Source organism: Coregonus lavaretus (genome assembly GCF_964263955.1).
Source record: "Coregonus lavaretus genome assembly, contig: HAP1_SCAFFOLD_935, whole genome shotgun sequence".
Lineage (NCBI taxonomy): Eukaryota > Metazoa > Chordata > Actinopteri > Salmoniformes > Salmonidae > Coregonus > Coregonus lavaretus.
In genome coordinates, this window is record NW_028166519.1 from 145,001 (window position 1) to 167,500 (window position 22,500).

The 22,500-nt window shown below is 45.3% G+C and overlaps 2 protein-coding genes across 3 annotated transcripts in view; both read left to right on the plus strand.

Annotated features, from left to right (window-relative positions):
• The window catches only part of psmd13 (proteasome 26S subunit, non-ATPase 13), a 9,839-nt gene extending 1,775 nt beyond the window's left edge, over positions 1 to 8,064 (plus strand). Inside the window, exons 5-11 of the mRNA XM_084189849.1 lie at positions 1,354 to 1,525; positions 2,177 to 2,256; positions 2,715 to 2,840; positions 3,161 to 3,223; positions 5,096 to 5,176; positions 6,992 to 7,108; positions 7,503 to 8,064. Of these exons, the coding sequence (XP_084045975.1) occupies positions 1,354 to 1,525; positions 2,177 to 2,256; positions 2,715 to 2,840; positions 3,161 to 3,223; positions 5,096 to 5,176; positions 6,992 to 7,108; positions 7,503 to 7,598 (735 nt within the window). The 3' untranslated portion in view covers positions 7,599 to 8,064. The remainder of the gene's footprint in view (positions 1 to 1,353; positions 1,526 to 2,176; positions 2,257 to 2,714; positions 2,841 to 3,160; positions 3,224 to 5,095; positions 5,177 to 6,991; positions 7,109 to 7,502) is intronic.
• Positions 8,065 to 14,465: 6,401 nt separating this feature from the next.
• jph3a (junctophilin 3a) overlaps positions 14,466 to 22,500 on the plus strand; it is a gene marked incomplete at both ends in the record, with an annotated part of 13,517 nt that continues 5,482 nt past the window's right edge. For both annotated transcript variants that reach the window (XM_084189844.1, XM_084189845.1), the window contains one exon: positions 14,466 to 14,847. In XM_084189844.1, coding sequence (XP_084045970.1) covers positions 14,466 to 14,847 — 382 coding nt within the window. The remainder of the gene's footprint in view (positions 14,848 to 22,500) is intronic.

The window sequence follows — 22,500 nt, forward strand, 5'->3', positions numbered from 1 at the left end:
TATTTTGGCCATGCAGATCTCCTCTAGAGCAGTGATGTTTTGGGGCTGTCGCTGGGCAACACGGACTTTCAACTCCCTCCAAAGATTTTCTATGGGGTTGAGATCTGGAGACTGGCTAGGCCACTCCAGGACCTTGAAATGCTTCTTACGAAGCCACTCCTTCGTTGCCCGGGCGGTGTGTTTGGGATCATTGTCATGCTGAAAGACCCAGCCACGTTTCATCTTCAATGCCCTTGCTGATGGAAGGAGGTTTTCACTCAAAATCTCACGATACATGGCCCCATTCATTCTTTCCTTTACACGGATCAGTCGTCCTGGTCCCTTTGCAGAAAAACAGCCCCAAAGCATGATGTTTCCACCCCCATGCTTCACAGTAGGTATGGTGTTCTTTGGATGCAACTCAGCATTCTTTGTCCTCCAAACACGACGAGTTGAGTTTTTAACCAAAAAGTTCTATTTTGGTTTCATCTGACCACATGACATTCTCCCAATCCTCTTCTGGATCATCCAAATGCACTCTAGCAAACTTCAGACGGGCCTGGACATGTACTGGCTTAAGCAGGGGGACACGTCTGGCACTGTAGGATTTGAGTCCCTGGCGGCGTAGTGTGTTACTGATGGTAGGCTTTGTTACTTTGGTCCCAGCTCTCTGCAGGTCATTCACTAGGTCCCCCCGTGTGGTTCTGGGATTTTTGCTCACCGTTCTTGTGATCATTTTGACCCCACGGGGTGAGATCTTGCGTGGAGCCCCAGATCGAGGGAGATTATCAGTGGTCTTGTATGTCTTCCATTTCCTAATAATTGCTCCCACAGTTGATTTCTTCAGACCAAGCTGCTTACCTATTGCAGATTCAGTCTTCCCAGCCTGGTGCAGGTCTACAATTTTGTTTCTGGTGTCCTTTGACAGCTCTTTGGTCTTGGCCATAGTGAAGTTTGGAGTGTGACTGTTTGAGGTTGTGGACAGGTGTCTTTTATACTGATAACAAGTTCAAACAGGTGCCATTAATACAGGTAACGAGTGGAGGACAGAGGAGCCTCTTAAAGAAGAAGTTACAGGTCTGTGAGAGCTAGAAATCTTGCTTGTTTGTAGGTGACCAAATACTTATTTTCCACCATAATTTGCAAATAAATTCATTAAAAATCCTACAATGTGATTTTCTGGAGAGAAAAAAATCTCAATTTGTCTGTCATAGTTGACGGGTACCTATGATGATAATACAGGTCTCTCTCATCTTTTTAAGTGGGAGAACTTGCATAATTGGTGGCTGACTAAATACTTTTTTTCCCCACTGTATATGTGTGTACATTTCAATCCAGTGTATATGTATGTAAACCCTGCCTTCCGTCCGGCAGATATTAATTGAGGAGGTGGAGGAGACGCTGAATAACTTGCCCGGGGTGACGTCAGTCCACGGGCGATTCTACGACCTGTCCAGCAAATACTACCGCATCGTGGGGAACCATGCCTCTTACTACAAGGACGCTCTGCGCTACCTCGGCTGTGTCGACATCAAAGACCTGCCAGGTAACATCCATTTACAATGTATAAAGGCAGTATGTAGCACTGAAATCAAATATGCATGGTTTGGCCATAGAGCAGAACTTAATTTTGGTAAAATCACAAAAGCATCATTAGAAAAAACATTTAGTTTACAATTGTTTGAGGGCATTATTTGTTTTTTTGTATGCTAGTACTCACTAGCTGTCATAACTGATGATGTCTGTATGCTAGTACTCACTAGCGGTCATAACTGATGATGTCTGTATGCTAGTACTCACTAGCGGTCATAACTGATGATGTCTGTATGCTAGTACTCACTAGCGGTCATAACTGATGATGTCTGTATGCTAGTACTCACTAGCGGTCATAACTGATGATGTCTGTATGCTAGTACTCACTAGCGGTCATAACTGATGATGTCTGTATGCTAGTACTCACTAGCGGTCATAACTGATGATGTCTGTATGCTAGTACTCACTAGCGGTCATAACTGATGATGTCTGTATGCTAGTACTCACTAGCGGTCATAACTGATGATGTCTGTATGCTAGTACTCACTAGCGGTCATAACTGATGATGTCTGTATGCTAGTACTCACTAGCGGTCATAACTGATGATGTCTGTATGCTAGTACTCACTAGCGGTCATAACTGATGATGTCTGTATATCCGTCAGAGACAGAGAAGCAGGAGAGGGCTTTCACTCTGGGTCTGGCTGGACTCTTAGGAGAGGGAGTTTACAACTTCGGAGAGCTGGTAAGTACCCATCACCACCCTCATGATTGTTGTGTTTTTGTGGTATCCTCCCATTTGGTGAAGATATTAGCCTGTCCTATAATAAGCATCAAGCAGCCATTTAAAGCAAGTTTTGGCTGAGCTACAACCACACAAGTTTGGCCTCAAGTTTTGCCATTGAAGCACTAGGTGGCTTTGACAGCCTGTGTTTGACAGCCTGCCTACCTGCCTGTGTTTGACAGCCTGCCTACCTGCCTGTGTTTGACAGCCTGCCTACCTGCCTGTGTTTGACAGCCTGCCTACCTGCCTGTGTTTGACAGCCTGCCTACCTGCCTGTGTTTGCCTGCCTGCCTGCCTGTGTTTGCCTGCCTGCCTGCCTGTGTTTGACTGCCTGCCTGCCTGTGTTTGACTGCCTGCCTGCCTGTGTTTGACTGCCTGCCTGCCTGTGTTTGACAGCCTGCCTCTGCTTGTGTTTTTAGCTGATGCACCCAGTACTGGAGTCCCTAAGGAGCACAGACAAGCAGTGGCTGATAGACACCCTGTACGCCTTCAACGGAGGCAACGTGGAGAAGTTCCAGGCCTACAAGTCTGCCTGGGGAGCGCAGGTAACCAGCACCACTGGCCACAGTAGGGCCTTGGCCTGGGGAGCGCAGGTAACCAGCACCACTGGCTACAGAAGGGCCTTGGACCGTTGGTTGAATGTACTCTATGGAAACTATCACTGCAAGAAATAAAGAACCAAAACTATTGTAGCTCCCATTCTCTCTTTCCAGAATATGTTATTGTTTACACACATGGACATGGTTTTGTTGAGGTGCTATGATAATGCAAGTTAATAATGTTACAATACTCACAGAAGATTAGAGATCACCTGTCATTAACCAACAAAACAGAACTCATTTCAACATGTGTGTCTGTGTTGCAGCCTGACCTGGCAGCCAATGAAGGCAAACTGATGCAGAAGATTCAGCTGCTTTGTGTGATGGAGGTGGGTTCTCTTCTCTCCCAGGCAGAACCAATGCTCTCTCTTCCTCAATGGTTTTTATATGTTGAGGAGTGCTGACGGTTGAGTACGGGAAGGTTTTACTTGCAATTGAATGTGAAATGTAGTTGTTTTTCCCCAGGGGTTGGCACCAAAAACTCAAAAAAATAACGAACTTTTTAGAGGAACATAATCTGAACCGGGAACGAAAGTGATCTATAATGTTCCGGGCATTTCTTTCCAGTCCCACAAAAAAACCACAACAAAGCGCCTATGCTAAGCCCTCCCTCTTGTCACTCAGAAACGTATTCCAGTGTCTGCCTGACAGATGAAAATCTTTGCCAGTGTTGGTGCGTGTGTAGGCTACCTGCCCCTCCCCCTTCCGAAGCACAGGCTACTGTAGCCTGCTGACGTTACAAGAGCGATTCAGAAATTAGGGAGAGATTTTTAATGACAGAAGAATGGATTAACTTTTTCAATGCTAATTAAGGATACCATAGTTATCACGTTTCACACTGGATGTATTAACTACAAAAAAAGGTGAGACGTGTTTTTAAATTTTAATTCTGGTGCCGCTCTGCACACAGAAGCTCGTTAGCTAGTTAGCTCTGGTCCAACGTTAAACCGACTCTCTCTAATGTTCAAAGACATTCCAACGTTCCTCCGTAGCTATAATTCTGTGGGCCTAATTCAGGTAATGCATGTCATAACGACAAGATGCCAAGCCGCCTCCTCCACCGTCTCTCGCTCTCTCCCCACCTGCCAAATTTCAGTGGCATCTCGCGCCCTACACTTGTCTGTCCAATGGATGTAAACAATAGCTTTCCCGCTCCATAGCCAGCTGCTCTATTCACACTGATTGGTCAAGTCATTTAATGTCCAGCTAAATGTAACATATATATATATATATAAGAATGGTTCTGTTCAGAAGGAAACGATTGGAAAATAAATTTGGTTCCAACCCCTGGTTCTACCTACTTTTACCAACTTACTGTTGAATGCACTGATTGGTCAGTCGCTCTGGGTTAGAGCTCCTGTTTAATGAGGAGGTTGGAAATGGAGTGAGGTGCTCTAACTGCCCTAACATCTCCTCCTCTACCAGCCCTAACATGTCCTAACATGTCCTCCTCTCCTCCTCTACCTGCCCTAACATGTCCTCCTCTAACATGACCTCCTCTCCTCCTCCAACAGCCCTAACATGTCCTCCTCTCCTCCTCCAACAGCCCTAACATGTCCTCCTCTCCTCCTCTCCTCCTCCAACAGCCCTAACATGTCCTCCTCTCCTCCTCCAACAGTCCTAACATGTCCTCCTCTCCTCCTCCAACAGTCCTAACATGTCCTCCTCTCCTCCTCCAACAGCCCTAACATGTCCTCCTCTCCTCCTCTCCTCCTCCAACAGCCCTAACATCTCCTCCTCTCCTCCTCCAACAGTCCTAACATGTCCTCCTCTCCTCCTCCAACAGTCCTAACATGTCCTTCTCTCCTCCTCCAACAGCCCTAACATGTCCTCCTCTCCTCCTCCAACAGTCCTAACATGTCCTCCTCTCCTCCTCTCCTCCTCCAACAGTCCTAACATGTCCTCCTCTCCTCCTCCAACAGTCCTAACATGTCCTCCTCTCCTCCTCCAACAGTCCTAACATGTCCTCCTCTCCTCCTCCAACAGTCCTAACATGTCCTCCTCTCCAACAGTCCTAACATGTCCTCCTCTCCAACAGTCCTAACATGTCCTCCTCTCCAACAGTCCTAACATGTCCTCCTCTCCAACAGTCCTAACATGTCCTCCTCTCCAACAGTCCTAACATGTCCTCCTCTCCAACAGTCCTAACATGTCCTCCTCTCCAACAGTCCTAACATGTCCTCCTCTCCTCCTCCGTCTAGATGACGTTCACCCGTCCCGCTAACAACAGACAGCTGAGCTTCCATGAGATTGGACAGAGTGCCAAGATCCCCGTCAACGAGGTCAGTTGAGTAATCAATCCACCAATCGTATGTCACTTATACCAAATCGTTAGTATGTGGAGGCTTCTAATGAACATTGGTCTGTATCCGTGGTCACCTGGTCCATAGGCTTTTGTCCCAGCACAATAACGGGCCAATTTAAAATAACATTGAGTTTAGTCACGTGCTTTAATTGTCTGGAACCGTAGGCCTGCACATCCTGTAGCTCCACCTCCAGGGTTGGTGACAACTATCGCCCCATTTCAAGACGACCTTGTTTAGCTAAAGATTCTTCAATCCTTGGTTAATGTACCACTTTGTAACTTTTGTATCTGATAGTTGTATTTTTAATATAAACCAATCAGGGTTTAGGCCTGGGCATAGTGCTACCACGGCAACCACGGTAGTTGTTAATGATCTTGTCGATGCCTTGGATGCTAAAAAGATCCCTGCTGCTTTTGTTTATTGACCTGTCAAAGGCGTTCGACACTGTTGGATCATTCTGTTTTGCTGAAGACGTTATCTAGAATAGGCCTGGGATACACAGCCTGTTTATGGTTTCAGAATGATCTTAGCGACACAACTCGGGCCATCTTGACAGACGGGGTTCAATCTGAATTTCTTGAGATTCAAAAAGGTGTTCCTCAGGGTTCTATTTTGGGTCCATTTATTGGTCATGTTGTATATTAATGACAGAGGAAACACTGTTAATACTTGTAACATTCATCTCTATGCAGATGACAGTTTTGTATTCATGTGCCACCTCGGTGCAGCACGGCCATTCGTGAACTTCAGCATGACTTTGATTCAATTCAGAAATCACTTACAAGATCTTAAATTAGTGTTAAATACAAGTAGAACCAAGCTCATGCTGTTCTCTAGGGCACGAAATGTTGACCCCCGAGGACCTGCATATTTGAGCTACAAATGGAGCCCAAATTGAGCTTGTTTCTCAATAGAAGTACCTGGGTGTCTGGATTGATGACAAGTTGTCCTTCGTAACACATAGAAAATCTGACTAAGAAGCTAAGATCCAAGATAGTTTTATTTTATTTTTTTATATCAAAATAAAGCATGCCTCAGTATTGAAAATAGGAGAAAGATTGTTCAAACATCGCTTCTCCCTGTTTTGGATTTTGGTGATTTTGTTTACATGCATGCGGCAACCTCTGTTATGAAACCCTTGGATGCAGTTTACCATTCTGCAATACGTTTTATCACAGGGGACAACTTTAGGACTCATCATTTTAGTCTGTATAAAAATGTGGGATGGACCTCTCTGTCTGTAAGAAGAGAGCCGCGTTGTCTTTTTTATTTATTTACAAAGCAATCTTACAGAAACTCCCTTCATATGTAACTTCATTCATTAAGTTAAGAATCATACGTTACCAAACCCGTTCTGAGGAATGGATAGCACTAGAGATCCCTTCAGTCTCCAGATTTGGGAAAATCTGCGTTTTTAGTTTTTTTGCCCCTAATTTGTGGATCAATCTGCGGATGTTCTGGTGCCACTCAGGCAGTTAAAATGATTGATTGAGGACCTCTATGTAGTTGAATGTGATTTGCTTTTATTAAATATGTTTATTTTGTTATTGTGTGCTGAATGATATTGTTTTATACACGTATATGTTTTATTCTGTTTTTATTGTATAGAAGGCTCTCTTGTAAAATAGATTTTTAATCTCAATGTGACTCCCTGTTTTAAATAAAGGTTAAATAAAAATAAATGTATGGATACCAGGGTTGGTGACAACTGGTGTTTATAAGGAGAGTTGATTGTAAACTGTCTGAGCTCCCTGACTGGGTCTGATTGCGGTTCTTGGTTGTCCCCTGCAGGTGGAGCTGCTAGTGATGAAGGCTCTGTCTGTGGGTCTGATCAAAGGAAACATTGATGAGGTGGACCAGAAGGTTCAGATGACCTGGGTGCAGCCCCGAGTACTGGACCTGCAGCAGGTAAATACATACACCTCAACATATTCAGCCCCGAGTACTGGACCTGCAGCAGGTAAATACATACACCTCAACATATTCAGCCCCGAGTACTGGACCTGCAGCAGGTAAATACATACACCTCAACATATTCATATTCACGGGCCAAGGAATAATAATCAGTCAATGAGAAACACCGGTTCTCAGGGGCCAGACGTGACTCTTGGTTTTCACCAGAAATGGGGAATATTCTGTTGTTTTACTATAACACCCTCTGTAACACAAGCCATTGGGACCAATCCTAGTTGTAGTTAAAGAAGTGGCTTTGGAATCATCCTCAATGAGCTATAGAAAAGCTTGTTACTCCTCTCTGACCGTTAACCTTTGACCCTCCCTCTCATCCCCGCCCCCTCTTCAGATCAAGGGCATGAAGGACCGGTTGGACCTGTGGTGTGGAGATGTGAAGAACATGGCTGTGTTGGTGGAACAGCAGGCCCACGATATCCTCACCTAGACAGGTCTCCTCCCCCTGGTCTCCCCCTGGTCTCTCTGGCCCTGTCCAGAACAACCCCCTAACCTCTAGACACTTGTAGAGATCAGAGAGGATTTGATTGGTTTAAGCAATATGATGATAGTACCTTGTCCTCTGATAGGCTAGATGGAGTTTTGGCCATGTTGCTTTACACCAATCCAATCCTCTCTGATCCTTCACAAGGGTCTAAGGTGTAGGTGCAAGGAATGTTCTTCTGGACAGGGCCCTTCTCCCAGCCTGTTCACCCCCTAGAACGGCCACCTTCAGCAGGCATACCACCACCACAGGAGTCCACTCTCTTCATTCCTCTACCTACCGATCTCCCAGGAGGACTGATGCATCCAGCTTTTTCAGTTTTTGTAATTTGTATTTTTTGTTGGGGTGCCATGTATGTTCTTCATGTTTTACTGTAACCATTTATATCCTAATGGTAGTAAATAAAATAAAATATAACATTGTTGAATTTTGAGAAAGGGGGAAAAAAATATGCTGGTTTGTGAAACATTACCCTTCAAGCATGGATTGTGGATGTGACTGTGTTTTAGATAGACCTATATGATTATATTGAACCTAATAGAATGACACGGTTTCCCCAACCCTGGATCCCGAGGAATGTTTGACCAGAAGGTGATATTGTGTTTAGGAGAGGTCCAACCACACAAGCCTCTGGGTTGACTGCTGCTGATATTGTGTGTGACCCCAGGGGTTGATGAGGTCCAGGACTAGAGGAGTGAGGTGTGACCCCAGGGGTTGATGAGGTCCAGGACTAGAGGAGTGAGGTGTGACCCCAGGGGTTGATGAGGTGTGACCCCAGGGGTTGAATATTCATTCATATTCTATCATTTCAGTTATTTTCCATTCTCAATTCATCTCTTCAACTACTGTGCTTAATATTGAGTTGCACCCACTTTTGCCCTCAGAACAGCCTCAATTCATTGGTGCGTGGACTCTACAAGGTGTCGAAAGCGTTCCACAGGGATGCTGGCCCATGTTGACTCCAATGCTCCCTACAGTTGGCAGGATGTCCTTTGGATGGTGGACCATTATTGATACACAAGGGAAACTGTTTGAGCGTGGAAAAACCCAGCAGTGTTGCAGTTCTTGACACACTCTTAAATTGATTGAAGTGGATTTAACAAGTGACATCAAAAAAGGGATCATAGCTTTCACTTGGTCAGTCTATGTCATGGAAAGAGCAGGTGTTCGTAATGTTTTGTCCACTCAGTGTAAAATGTAGGCGGAGTTATAACCACTGATTTACCATACAACAAATAATTCAATCGATGCACGGCATTTATAGATACAGCATTATGAATATCTATTCTACAGCAAAATTCTTAATACAGGATCTTACTTAAATCTTAATGAAGGGTTTTCAGAAATTGTCTATAGGCATTCTATTGAGCTAAATCAGTCTTAGATTGTCCCTGAAGTAAAGGAACAGCATCCAACGGCGAGAGGAGATCGTGACGAACACCCACCAGCTCACTACTCTAGGTGATTCATTAAAGTCTTTCATTTAATCAATACATTTTATGAGGCCAGACTGAATCCCTGAATGTGTGCTGGCTTCACGCTCATTTGGATTGGAACCATCAACTACATACAGTACATAGCCTGGTTAAACAATGGTGAAACACAGCGAAATCAGTGTGGGTGTCATGCTATGAACTACATAACCACATTATCAGGCTATGAACTACATAACCACATTATCAGGCTATGAACTACATAACCACATTATCAGGCTATGAACTACATAACCACATTATCAAAATGCCACCTTGATCATCAAAGGGAAAATGTTGGAGTGTAATTGAACACCTGAAACTGTTATGAATTGAAATAATACAAATTACAGCGCCTTCAGAAAGTATTCATACCCCCATTTTGTTGTATTACAGCCTGAATTCAAAATGGATTCAATATATTTTTTCCCATCTACTCAAAATAGCCCATAATGACAAAGTATTAAAACACCCCCTACATTTTTTGGTGTGAAAATTAAATACAAAATATCTCATTTACGTAATGATTCACAATCCTTTTCTATGGCACTCCAAATTGAGCTCAGGTGCATCCAATTTACTTTGATCATCCTTGATATGATTTAACTGATTTAATGAGCCATGCGCAGTTTCACTGTACCGGCCGTGTGTACTTAGACTTGCATGGCTTAATCTTTGAGACAAGCATATGCTACTGGCAGGATCAACCATAACTTGATTGGATTCCACCTGTGGCCAATTCAATTGTTTGGACATGATTTAGAAAGAAACAACTGTCTATACAGGGTCCCACAGTTGACAGTGCATGTCAGAGCAGAAACTATACCATGAAGACCAAGGAACTGTCTGTAGGTCTCCCAGATACAATTGTGATGAGGCATATATCTGGGGAAGGGTGTAAAACCATTTCTAGAGTGTTGAAAGTTTCCAAGAGCCCAGTGGTCTCCATCATTGGCAAATAGAAAAAATATGGAACTACCCAGACTGCCTAGAGCTGGCCGTCCGACCAAACTGAGCAACCGGGCAAGAAGGACCTTGGTCAGGGAGGTGACCAAGAACCCAATGACCACTCTGACAGAACTACAGAGTTCCTTGGCTGAGATGGGAGAACCTGCCAGAAGGACAACAGTCTCTACAGCACTTCACCAATCTGGGCTTTCTCCAGACATAGCAAAGTGCTATGTCTGGAGAAGACCAGGCACAGCTCATCACCCATCTAACACCATCCCTACTGTGAAGCATGGTGGTGGCAGCATCATGCTATGGGGATGCTTTTCAGCGGCAGGGACTGGTTGACTGGTAAGGATAGAGGGAACAATGAATGGAGCCAAATACAGGCAAATCCTTGATGAGAACCTGGGGCAAAGATCTTTGTTCCAACAGTTTCAGCAGCCTCCTGTGCCCCAAGCATTTAGCCAAAGCAACGCTGGAATAGCTTCAGAACAAGAAAGTCCTTGAGTGGCCCAGGCAAAGCCCAGACTTGAATCCCATTGAAAATCTGTGGAAAGACTTGAAGATTGCTGTTCACTGCCACTCCCCAACTGACTTAACAGAGCTTGAGAAAAAAATCTGCAAGGAAGAATGGGGGAAAATCCTCAAATCCAGATGTGCAAAGCTGAAACAGACATACCCAAGACGACTCAACGCTGTAATCGCTGCCAAAGGCGCTTCTACAAAGTATTGACTCTGGGGTGTGAATACTTACGTAAATTAGATATTTCTGTATTTCATTTTCAATACATTTGCTAAAATAAAAATAAAAAAACATGCTTTCACTTCGTCATTATGGGGTATTATGTGTAGATAGGTGAGGGATTTTTAAAATCAATTTTGAATTCAGGCTGTAACACAACAAGATGTGGAATAAGGCAAGGGGTATGAATACTTTCTGAAGGCGCTGTATTTTATGGTGCACAAAAATGTCCTTTTGGCGACAGTATTGAGCTATTGACTCTCTGAAATGTAAATGGCCAGGGAAGACCATTTACATGAGAATGCTATTCATTGACTACAGCTCAGCGTTCAACACCATAGTGCCCTCAAAGCTCATCACTAAGCTAAGGATCCTGGGACTAAACACTAACCTCTGCAACTGGATCCTGGACTTCCTGACGGGCCGCCCCCAGGTGGTAAGGGTAGGTAACAACACATCTGCCACGCTGATCCTCAACACGGGGGGCCCCTCAGGGGTGCGTGCTCAGTCCCCTCCTGTACTCCCTGTTCACCCATGACTGCATGGCCAGGCACGACTCCAACACCATCATTACGTTTTCCGACGACACAACAGTGGTAGGCCTGATCACCGACAATGATGAGACAGCCTATAGGGAGGAGGTCAGAGACCTGGCCGTGTGGTGCCAGGATAACAACCTCTCCCTCAACGTGACCAAGACAAAGGAGATGATTGTGGACTACAGGAAAAGAAAGAGGACTGAGCACGCCCCCATTCTCATCGACGGGGCTGTAGTGGAACAGGTTGAGAGCTTCAAGTACCTTGGTGTCCACATCACCAACGAACTATCATGGTCCAAACACACCAAGACAGTCGTGAAGAGGGCACGACAAAGCCTATTCCCCCTCAGGAGACTGAAAAGATTTGGCATGGGTCCTCAGATCCTCAAAAGGTTCTACAGCTGCACCATCGAGAGCATCCTGACTGGTTGCATCACCACCCCATCTGCACCCACACCCCATCTTTTTACGCTGCTGCTACTCTGTTAATTATTTATGCATAGTCACTTTAACTTTACCCACATGTACATATTACCTCAACTACCTCAACTAGCCGGTGCCCCCGCACCTTGACTCTGCACCGGTACCCCCCTGTATATATAGCCTCCCTACTGTTATTTTATTTTACTTCTGCTCTTTTTTTCTCAACACTTTTTTGTTGTTGTTTTATTTTACTCTTTTATTAAAAAATAAATGCATTGTTGGTTAAGGGCTGTAAGTAAGCATTTCACTGTAATGTCTACCCCTGTTGTATTCGGCATGTGGCAAATAACATTTGATTTGATTTGAAAAGCAGGAGAACTCCAACTAAAGGTCATGTCAGTCTGAAGTAATCTCATCAGTTTGTCAGCTTTGTTTTTATTAGAATGATATAAATACAGAAATTAAGTCCAAAGTACACTTTTGGAATCAGAGAATTATAGAGCAGCCACTAGTGTACAACAAAATACATGGCTGACTTTCCAGTTGATTCTCTTGGAGAGGAGAGAGAGAGAGAGAGAGAGAGAGAGGCGGGAGGGCGGCGGGGGGGGCGGGGGGAGAGAGAGACAGAGACATTTGAAATATCTATATTTTATATATATATCTATATTATTTTACAACTTTTGTGAGTGTAATGTTTACTGTTAATTTCTGATTGTTTATTTCCCTTTTATTGTCTGTCACTTGCTCTGGCAATGTAAACATACGATGAGTGGACAGATAATTAGGAATACCTGCTCTTTCCATGACACAGACTGACCAGGTGAATCCAGGTGAAATATATGATCCCTTATTGATGTCACTTGTTAAATCCACTTCAATCAGTGTAGGAGACAGGTTAAAGAAGGATTTTTAAGCTTTGAGACAATTAAAACATGGATTGTGTATGTGTGCCATTCAGTGGGTGAATGGGCAAGACAAAAGATTGAAGTGCCTTTGAACGGGGTATGGTAGTAGGTGCCAGGCGCACCGGTTTGAGTGTGTCAAGAACTGCAACGCTGCCAGGGTTTTCACGCTCAACAGTTTTCCGTGTGTATCAAGAATTGTCCACCACCCAAAGGACATCCAGCCAACTTGACACAACTGTGGGAAGCATTGGAGTCAACATGGGCCAGCATCCCTGTGGAATGCTTTCGACACCTTGTAGAGTCCACGCCTCAACGAATTGAGGCTGTTCTGAGGGCAAAAGGGGGTGGAACTCAATATTAGGAAGGTGTTGCTAATGTTTTGTACACTCAGTGTATGTTTCCCATGCCAATATAGCCCTTTGAGTTGAATTGAGAGAGACAGAGACAGAGAAAGATAGAGGAGAGAGAGAGAGAGAGAGAGAGAGAGGCAGATCATTAGATTGCTAGGTAATTAGGGAAAGCGGGCTATATCCCCAAAGGGCCAGCGCAGTGAACCAAACACACACTGCTCTTCCCCTGTCCCAGGGTCTCTATCTCTTTAAGAGCCTACAGAAGGAGGGAGGGAGGGAGAGAGAGAGGGAGCGTGTGGGGGAGGGGTATTGGATGGGGTGGAACAGTCCTTCAGTAATGAGCCGATTTTAGAGAGAGAGAGAGAGAGAGAAGCGACCGAGAGACCACCAAAATATGACTTGGGGGGAAACCGGATATATTAACGATCCAGAGATAGGTTGAGCGCTAAAATACAGAAGATAAAGCAGAAAGGAAGAAAACAATTGTATAATTTTTTTTGTTGTTTGCATCAGCCCTCCTCGCATGTTGTTCAGGAGAGACTGCAGCTCCATCTCTACAGCGCAGCAGGAGCAGAGTGAGGAGGAGGAGGAGGAGGAGGAGGAGGGAGAGGAGGAGGAGGAGGGAGAGAACAGGGCAGAAGAAGAGAGAAGCAACAGGGAATACTCCGTCAGTTAGGTCGTCTGAGGTGTGTGTGTGTGTTCAGTGTGTGTGTGTGTGTTTATGGATGTGTGTGTTTGGATGTTTCCAGCCCATGCTATAGCTCTAGCCCATCTCTTCCTCTCCTACTCTGTTTATTTGGGGCGTACTGGTGCGCTGCGATCCCATCTCCTGTCTCTATCCTCTCTCCGTTGTCTGTGTGCCGGTGGAGCACAGCTAGAGGGGTGGTGGTGTAATGTCTGATTGAGCTCGCTGTGTCGCTGCTGCCGTGAGGGCCTCCGGTACTATTGGAAAAGCCTGGGCCTAGCCTGTCTGGAGCGCCCCAGCCAACGAAGAGGTGAGTGGGTTAGTGCCATCCCAGCTGGCGAGGCTGTGTGGAGGAGGGTGGAGGAGGAGCGCATGCAGCCTGCATGCCCATGGGAAGCAGAATGCCCGGCCGGCAGTAGCATCTAGCATCCTTAACGTCACGCCAGACCCAGCTCCAGAACCTGCCACCTCCACTGACAGACAGACGAGACCTCTCTCTCTCTCTCTCTCTCTCTCCATCCCAGGTGATGCTCTCTGGACCAAGCCCTGCTCTGTACAAGACTGGGAACCTGTTTTTGATGACATTATCATAAAAAACACAACAACAAAAAGAAAAGGGGAAATACTCTGAGATCTAAACCTCCATGATACTACCTCCATCCTCGCCTCCCTGCCCTGATCGCTCTGTGTACACCTCATTCTCTCTTCTGGACGTTCTGAGGATTTTGCCTAAACCTGTTTCATGCATGTCCACTGGAGGCAGGTTTGACTTTGATGACGGGGGGTCGTACTGCGGGGGGTGGGAGCAGGGCAAGGCCCACGGCCGGGGGGTCTGCACGGGGCCACAGGGCCAGGGGGAGTACGCTGGGGCCTGGAGCCACGGCTTCGAGGTCCTTGGAGTCTACACCTGGCCCAGCGGGAACAGCTACCAGGGCACCTGGGCACAGGGGAAGCGCCACGGTGTGGGCGTGGAGAGCAAGGGCCGCTGGGACTACAGGGGGGAGTGGACGCAGGGCTTCAAGGGACGCTACGGCCAGCTGGAGAGCACGGTTAGCGGGGCCCGTTACGAGGGGACATGGAGCAACGGCCTGCAGGATGGATACGGGACTGAGACGTACTCCGATGGAGGTAAGGAAGGAAGGGACACACCAGGCCTCCAAGCTGAGCAGCATCTGACCCCCTATAAATGACCCCCTATTCTCTAAATAGTGTACTTATTTAGACCAGAGCAGCCCTGAGCAACATCTTCATCAACTAATCACTCTTACTATGCAGTGCACTTGTATTCATTCTATTTTGGTTTTAAGACACTATAAGGGTCACTCTTCCCTCTCCTTCTCCTGTGCCGCTCATCCTCCTTTCAACCCTCATCCTTTACTAAAATCCATTCATTCTCGCCATCTCTCTTCATACAGTATCTCCACCTGCCTCCCCTTGTATCTGAAAGGGGTTATCCATATCTGAGACCTATTTCAGCTGGGATTGATAAGGCTATACAGGTCACCTCCCCAGTCAGCAGTAATAGGTCTGAAACATACAGTGAATCAGAGAGGGGCCCCTGCAGACTGGCACTAGATCCTAAAGCACATTTAGGACTACGTCTGGATCTGGGCGAGGCCCTGCGTGTGCGTTCACGCTTTACAGAGAAAGAGGATGTGGGCTATATTGCTATTTCCAGTTCCGTAATAAAGTGATGTGAAAGCATGACACTTACTGTGGGCTACCGGTATAGTACATGTTACCACGCAAAGACAAACACTGATGCTGCCAGTAATGGCAGGTAACTGAAATGCATCAGCGTTTATACATGCCGCCATCTAATTTGAGGCCTGTTGAATCTTTATATCCTCTCAGATTCCATCTGTATTCCCACTCTCCTCTATTCTCCCTCCTCTATTCCTCTATTCCCCTCTCCTCTATTCCCCCTCCTCTATTCCTCTATTCCCCCTCCTTTATTCCTCTATTCCCCTCTCCTCTATTCCCCCTTCTCTATTCCTCTATTCCCCCTCCTCTATTCCCCATCCTCTATTCCCCCTCCTCTATTCCTCTATTCCCCCTCCTCTATTCCCCCTCCTCTATTCCTCTATTCCCCTCTCCTCTATTCCCCCTCCTCTATTCCTCTATTCCCCTCTCCTCTATTCCCCCTCCTCTATTCCTCTATTCCCCCTCCTCTATTCCCCCTCCTCTATTCCTCTATTCCCCTCTCCTCTATTCCCCCTCCTCTATTCCTCTATTCCCCTCTCCTCTATTCCCCCTCCTCTATTCCCCTGTCCTCTATTCCCCCTCCTCTATTCCTCTATTCCCCTCTCCTCTATTCCCCTGTCCTCTATTCCCCCTCCTCTATTCCTCTATTCCCCTCTCCTCTATTCCCCCTCCTCTATTCCTCTATACCCCTCTCCTCTATTCCCCCTCCTCTATTCCTCTATATCCCTCTCCTCTATTCCCCCTCCTCTATTCCCCCTCCTCTATTCCTCTATTCCCCTCTCCTCTATTCCCCCTCCTCTATTCCCCCTCCTCTATTTCTCTATTCCCCTGTCCTCTATTCCCCCTCCTCTATTTCTATATTCCCCTGTCCTCTATTCCCCCTCCTCTATTCCTCTATACCCCTCTCCTATATTCCCCCTCCTCTATTCCCCTGTCCTCTATTCCCCTCTCCTCTATACCCCCTCCTCTATTCCCCCTCCTCTATTTCTCTATTCCCCTGTCCTCTATTCCCCTCTCCTCTATTCCCCCTCCTCTATTCCCCCTCCTCTATTTCTCTATTTCCCCTCCTCTATTCCCCCTCCTCTATTTCTCTATTCCCCATCTCCTCTATTCCCCCTCCTCTATTCCTCTATTCCCCTGTCCTCTATTCCCCCTCCTCTATTCCTCTATTCCCCCTCCCTTCTATTCCCCTGTCCTCTATTCCCCCTCTCCTCTATTCCCCTGTCATCTATTCCCCCTCTCCTCTATTCCCCCCTCCTCTATTCCCCCCTCCTCTATTCCTCTATTCCCCCTCTCCTCTATTCCCCCTCTCCTCTATTCCCCCCTCCTCTATTCCCCCTCCTCTATTCCTCTATCCCCCTCTCCTCTATTCCCCTCTCCTCTATTCCCCTCTCCTCTATTCCCCCTCTCCTCTATTCCCCTCTCCTCTATTCCCCTCTCCTCTATTCCCCCTCTCCTCTATTCCCCCTCCTCTATTCCTTCCCTCCTATATACACATCCATTCTCTCTCTCTCTCTCTCTCTCATCCCTCTCTCTCTCTGCATTATACCACAGACGCCTCTGTACTGTAAATCGCCATGGTAACGCTGAGACAGCAGGTCAGCGTGTCACTGGAGACTATCTGTGTTCTGCGCCCTGATTAGTACTTTGGTATTGTCACTGGGGTTTTCTGACTTGGACGCAAAGGGACAATTTACTGGGGTGGGCTGGTCCAAAATAGGGGAGGGTCGTCTAACTTTTGGTTTTGCTTTTGGGAGGGATGTGTGATATATACACTACCGTTCAAAAGTTTGGGGTCACTTAGAAATGTCCTTGTTATCGAAAGAAAAGCCATTTTTTGTCCATTAAAATAACATCAAATTGATTTTTTATGGAATATCTACATAGGCGTACAGAGGCCATATCTCAGACTGCCCATCTTTTATTTTTATTGGCCAGTCTGAGATATGGCTTTTCTTTGCAACTCTGCCTAGAAGGTCAGCAATCTCGGAGTCGCCTCTTCACTGTTGATGTTGAGACTGGTGTTTTAAGGGTACTATTTAATGAAGCTGCCAGTTGAGGACCTGTGAGGTGCCTGTTTCTCAAACTTGACACTCTAATGTATTTGTCCTCTTGCTCAGTTGTGCACCGGGGCCTCCCACTCCTCTTTCTATTCTGGTAAGAGCCAGTTTGCTCTGTTCTGTGAAGGGAGTAGTTCACAACGTTGTACGAGATCTTCAGTTTCTTGGCAATTTCTCGCATGGAATAGCCTTCATTTCTCAGAACAAGAATAGACTGACGAGTTTCAGAAGAAAGTTATTTGTATTTGAGCCTGTAATCGAACCCACAATTGCTGATGCTCCAGGTACTCAACTAGTCTCAGAAGGCCAGTTTTATTGCTTCTTTAATCAGCACAAAAGTTTTCAGCTGTGCTAACATAATTGCAAAAGGGTTTTCTAATGATCAATTTGCCTTTTAAAATGATAAACTTGGATTAGCAAACACAACGTGCCATTGGAACACAGGACTGATGGTTGCTGATAAAGGGCCTATGTAGATATTCCATTACAATAGGCCAATGTAGACATACACTCTACAATAGCCATTTACAACATTAACAATGTCTACACTGTATTTCTGATCAATTTGATGTTATTTTAATGGAAAAAAATGTGCTTTTCTTTCGGAGAAAATTACATTTCTAAGTGACCCCAAACTTTTGAATGGTAGTGTATTTTATTTTTTATTGGGCACAGGGGAGGATAGTGCATTTTCCCCACCACAATGATCCTCCCTAGACTAGCCTACAACACCACAATGATCCTCCCTAGACTAGCCTACAACACCACAATGATCCTCCCTAGACTAGCCTACAACACCACAATGATCCTCCCTAGACTAGCCTACAACACCACAATGATCCTCCATAGACTAGCCTACAACACCACAATATAATGGATACTGCATTATTGTCTTCAAGTGAGTAAAATTAAGTTTAATTCTACTCTGGGCTGTGAAGTGAAGTGAAGATGTCATTGAATAAAAGTCCTGTTTATTAGAATGTTTAATTCCATTTGGATCAGTTGTGGGTCTACTCTTGTCAGATTATAAGGTCTAGAAAGGGGCACAGTACAGGACAGTCTGGCTGTATTTTTACCTCTGATACTGATGTGCTGTCTGTTGCCCATCATCATTCTCCCAAGTCGTCCTATATAATGTAGGCACACAGGCCTATGCTCCGGGCACGCCCAGTTATTCAGGGAAGCTTAACGCGCGTTCTGCCTCCTTTCCAATCCGTGGTGGCTATTCCTCAACCTCGAACCTAACGCTTCAATATACAGTAGTCTAAATATTGGTCATTTAACTTTTAATAATAATATTATAATAATATGCCATTTAGCAGACGCTTTTATCCAAAGCGACTTACAGTCATGCGTGCATACATTTTTTTGTGTATGGGTGGTCCCGGGGATCGAACCCACTACCCTTGGCGTTACAAGCGCCGTGCTCTACCAGCTGAGCTACAGAGGACCACATTTTAAAATGTATTAATCTGATTACGCTACTTAAAAAATATCCTGTAGGCGACCTGCGCATGTTCATCCACTCCACTCTGATATAATTCCAGCATCCAAACTGTGCACTGGCCTTTCGAAGAAGGGAAAGGGACATCTGTTTCAAAACCCCCCAAAAAGTTGAAAGACATTCGGAGATTGTCAAGCCGTAGTCCTCTGTAGCTCAGCTGGTAGAGCACGGCGCTTGTAACGCCAAGGTAGTGGGTTCGATCCCCGGGACCACCCATACACAAAAAAAATAAATATGTATGCACGCATGACTGTAAGTCGCTTTGGATAAAAGCGTCTGCTAAATGGCATATTATATATTATATATTATATTAAGCCAAGCCTTCGATACTGATTAGGGAAAGATGTATTTTCTGCTTATCAGATTGACATACACTCTATTTGATTGTGTTGTTGAAAATGCAAACCGTGATGAAGCGCTTGAAGTCGGTAATCGGTTTGCAGTTATGCATTGCTTATAGGTTGTGTGTGGTGCATTGGCACAAAAACCTGTTGGTGGAAAATTCGTTGCATATATTTTATATAATTATATATATAGCATCAAAATGTTTAAAATCTGATTTCCCCCTACAGTTAGGGAAAAAACGTATTTGATCCCCTGCTGATTTTGTACGTTTGCCCACTGACAAAGATATGAACAGTCTATAATTTTAATGGTAGGTTTATTTGAACAGGGAGAGACAGAATAACAACAAACAAAATCCTGAAAAACGCATGTCAAAAATGTTATAAATTGATTTGCATTTTAATGAGGGAAATAAGTATTTGCCTTGCCCCTCTGCAAAACATGACTTAGTACTTGGTGGCAAAACCCTTGTTGGCAATCACAGAGGTCAGACGTTTCTTGTAGTTGGCCACCAGGTTTGCACACATCTCAGGAGGGATTTTGTCCCACTCCTCTTTGCAGATCTTCTCCAAGTCATTAAGGTTTCGAGGCTGACGTTTGGCAACATGAACCTTCAGCTCCCTCCACAGATTTTCTATGGGATTAAGGTCTGGAGACTGGCTAGGCCACTCCAGGACCTTAATGTGCTTATTCTTGAGCCACTCCTTTGTTGCCTTGGCCGTGTGTTTTGGGTCATTGTCATGCTGGAATACCCATCCACGACCCATTTTCAATGCCCTGGCTGAGGGAATGAGGTTCTCACCCAAGATTTGACGGTACATGGCCCCGTCCATCATCCCTTTGATGCGGTGAAGTTGTCCTGTCCCCTTAGCAGAAAAACACCCCCAAAGCATAATGTTTCCACCTCCATGTTTGACGGTGGAGATGGTGTTCTTGGGGTCATAGGCAGCATTCCTCCTCCTCCAAACACGGCGAGTTGAGTTGATGCCAAAGAGCTCAATTTTGGTCTCACCTGACCACAACACTTTCACCCAGTTCTCCTCTGAATCATTCAGATGTTCATTGGCAAACTTCAGACAGGCCTGTATATGTGCTTTCTTGAGCAGGGGGACCTTGCGGGCGCTGCAGGATTTCAGTCCTTCACGGAGTAGTGTGTTACCAATAGTTTTCTTGGTGACTATGGTCCCAGCTGCCTTGAGATCATTGAGAAGATCCTCCCGTGTAGTTCTGGGCTGATTACTCACCGTTCTCATGATCATTGCAGCTCCACGAGGTGAGATCTTGCATGGAGCCCCAGGCCGAGGGAGACTGACAGTTATTTTGTGTATCTTCCATTTGCGAATAATTGCACCAACTGTTGTCACCTTCTCACCAAGCTGCTTGGCGATGGTCTTGTAGCCCATTCCAGCCTTGTGTAGGTCTACAATCTTGTCCCTGACATCCTTAGAGAGCTCTTTGGTCTTGGCCATGGTGGAGAATTTGGAATCTGATTGATTGATTGCTTCTGTGGACAGGTGTCTTTTATACAGGTAACAAACTGAGATTAGGAGCACTCCCTTTAAGAATGTGCTCCTAATCTCAGCTCGTTACCTGTATAAAAGACACCTGGGAGCCAGAAATCTTTCTGATTGAGAGGGGGTCAAATACTTATTTCCCTCATTAAAATGCAAATCAATATATAACATTTTTAACATGCGTTTTTCTGGATTTTTTTGTTGTTATTCTGTCTCTCACTGTTCAAATAAACCTACCATTAAAATTATAGACTGATCATGTCTTTGTCAGTGGGCAAACGTACAAAATCAGCAGGGGATCAAATACTTTTTTCCCTCACTGTAGCTGATCATTGTCTGCAGCCGGGAGAGTGAGCTTGTCTGTAATGGTCTGCGAACCCTCAACCTTCTGGCCTGTAGCCATGCTTGGCATTGACTATACCACAAAACCATGGTCAAGTCAATTTCCACATTTAAAAACACAGGGTTGCTACAGTTATTGTTATTTGTGGTGGTAATCATTATTATAGAGTTAATTTTATGAGGGGGGAGGGTGTCCAATTTTTTTTACAGTACAAGGGAAGGATCATGTGAGGTGGGTGCATTTTTTAAAATGACACTGGACCATTCGTCGTCGTTGTCGTCCCCACAGTAAATGTCGAACTGTCCCTAATCTAGGCCGTTTGATACCAATGCAACTCCATTGCACTGAACCCGGATGAGCCGAGAGAGGAGCCAGGGAGGGGTGCCGGGAAGGAAGAGAGGTAGAGAGAGAGGTAGAGAGAGAGAGAGAGAGAGAGAGAGAGAGAGAGAGAGAGAGAGAGAGAGAGAGAGAGAAAAGAGGGGTCAATAAGTGATGCAGGGGACCATGGAAACACGATCCGTCGCTGCTGCATTGGTGTAGCTAGAGGTTGAACACCAGCGTAGCCTATATTCTAATGATCAATCTACGGCAATCGTTCACATCCTAGTAGATAACCCCCTCGATGTTATTTGGTTTGTGAAGTAGCGACGGCGACCGTAATAACACTCTAGAACGAGATAAATTAAATAAAAAATAAAAATACTGCGTCACGAGATAACAGCTCTCTCTCTCTTCTGTCGCTCACGTGGTTCGACCGTGAACAGATGAATATAGCACGCACGAGCTGACACATTTTCCACAACCCAATAAACGTGCTATTGTCGCTATACCAACAGCTACACAGGTGATATTGTGTGAAGTGTCGGCTAATAACATGAATGGGTATTTACATGGGGTCCGCGCAGCATAGCTTTGTCTGTGCGATCTACATTTCAGCACCATGGACAGGACCCGATTTTACACTTTGACAGACACACCACAGCGAAGGTTCATGACATAGCCTTCCTCTGTTTTTAGATTATTGAAATTGGGGGAAATACCGTTTATTAGGCCTATCCCGGCCACTAAAACTTGTATATGTTCGTGTTAAAAGCCTCACTACTGAGATGGCAACGCTCTAAAAACGATCTATTGTATAGGCTACATAAGATAAAACTGATCATTATTTGCGATATCTTAGTTTTATTCAGTGGAAAATGAGACGTGATTTTGCCAGAGGTTGAGGGCCTTGCGGCATTATATTGAAACTGTTGTCATGGCAATGATGTGGGGCCATTAGGCCTTTTATGTCCCCATATTGATTTCATGTAT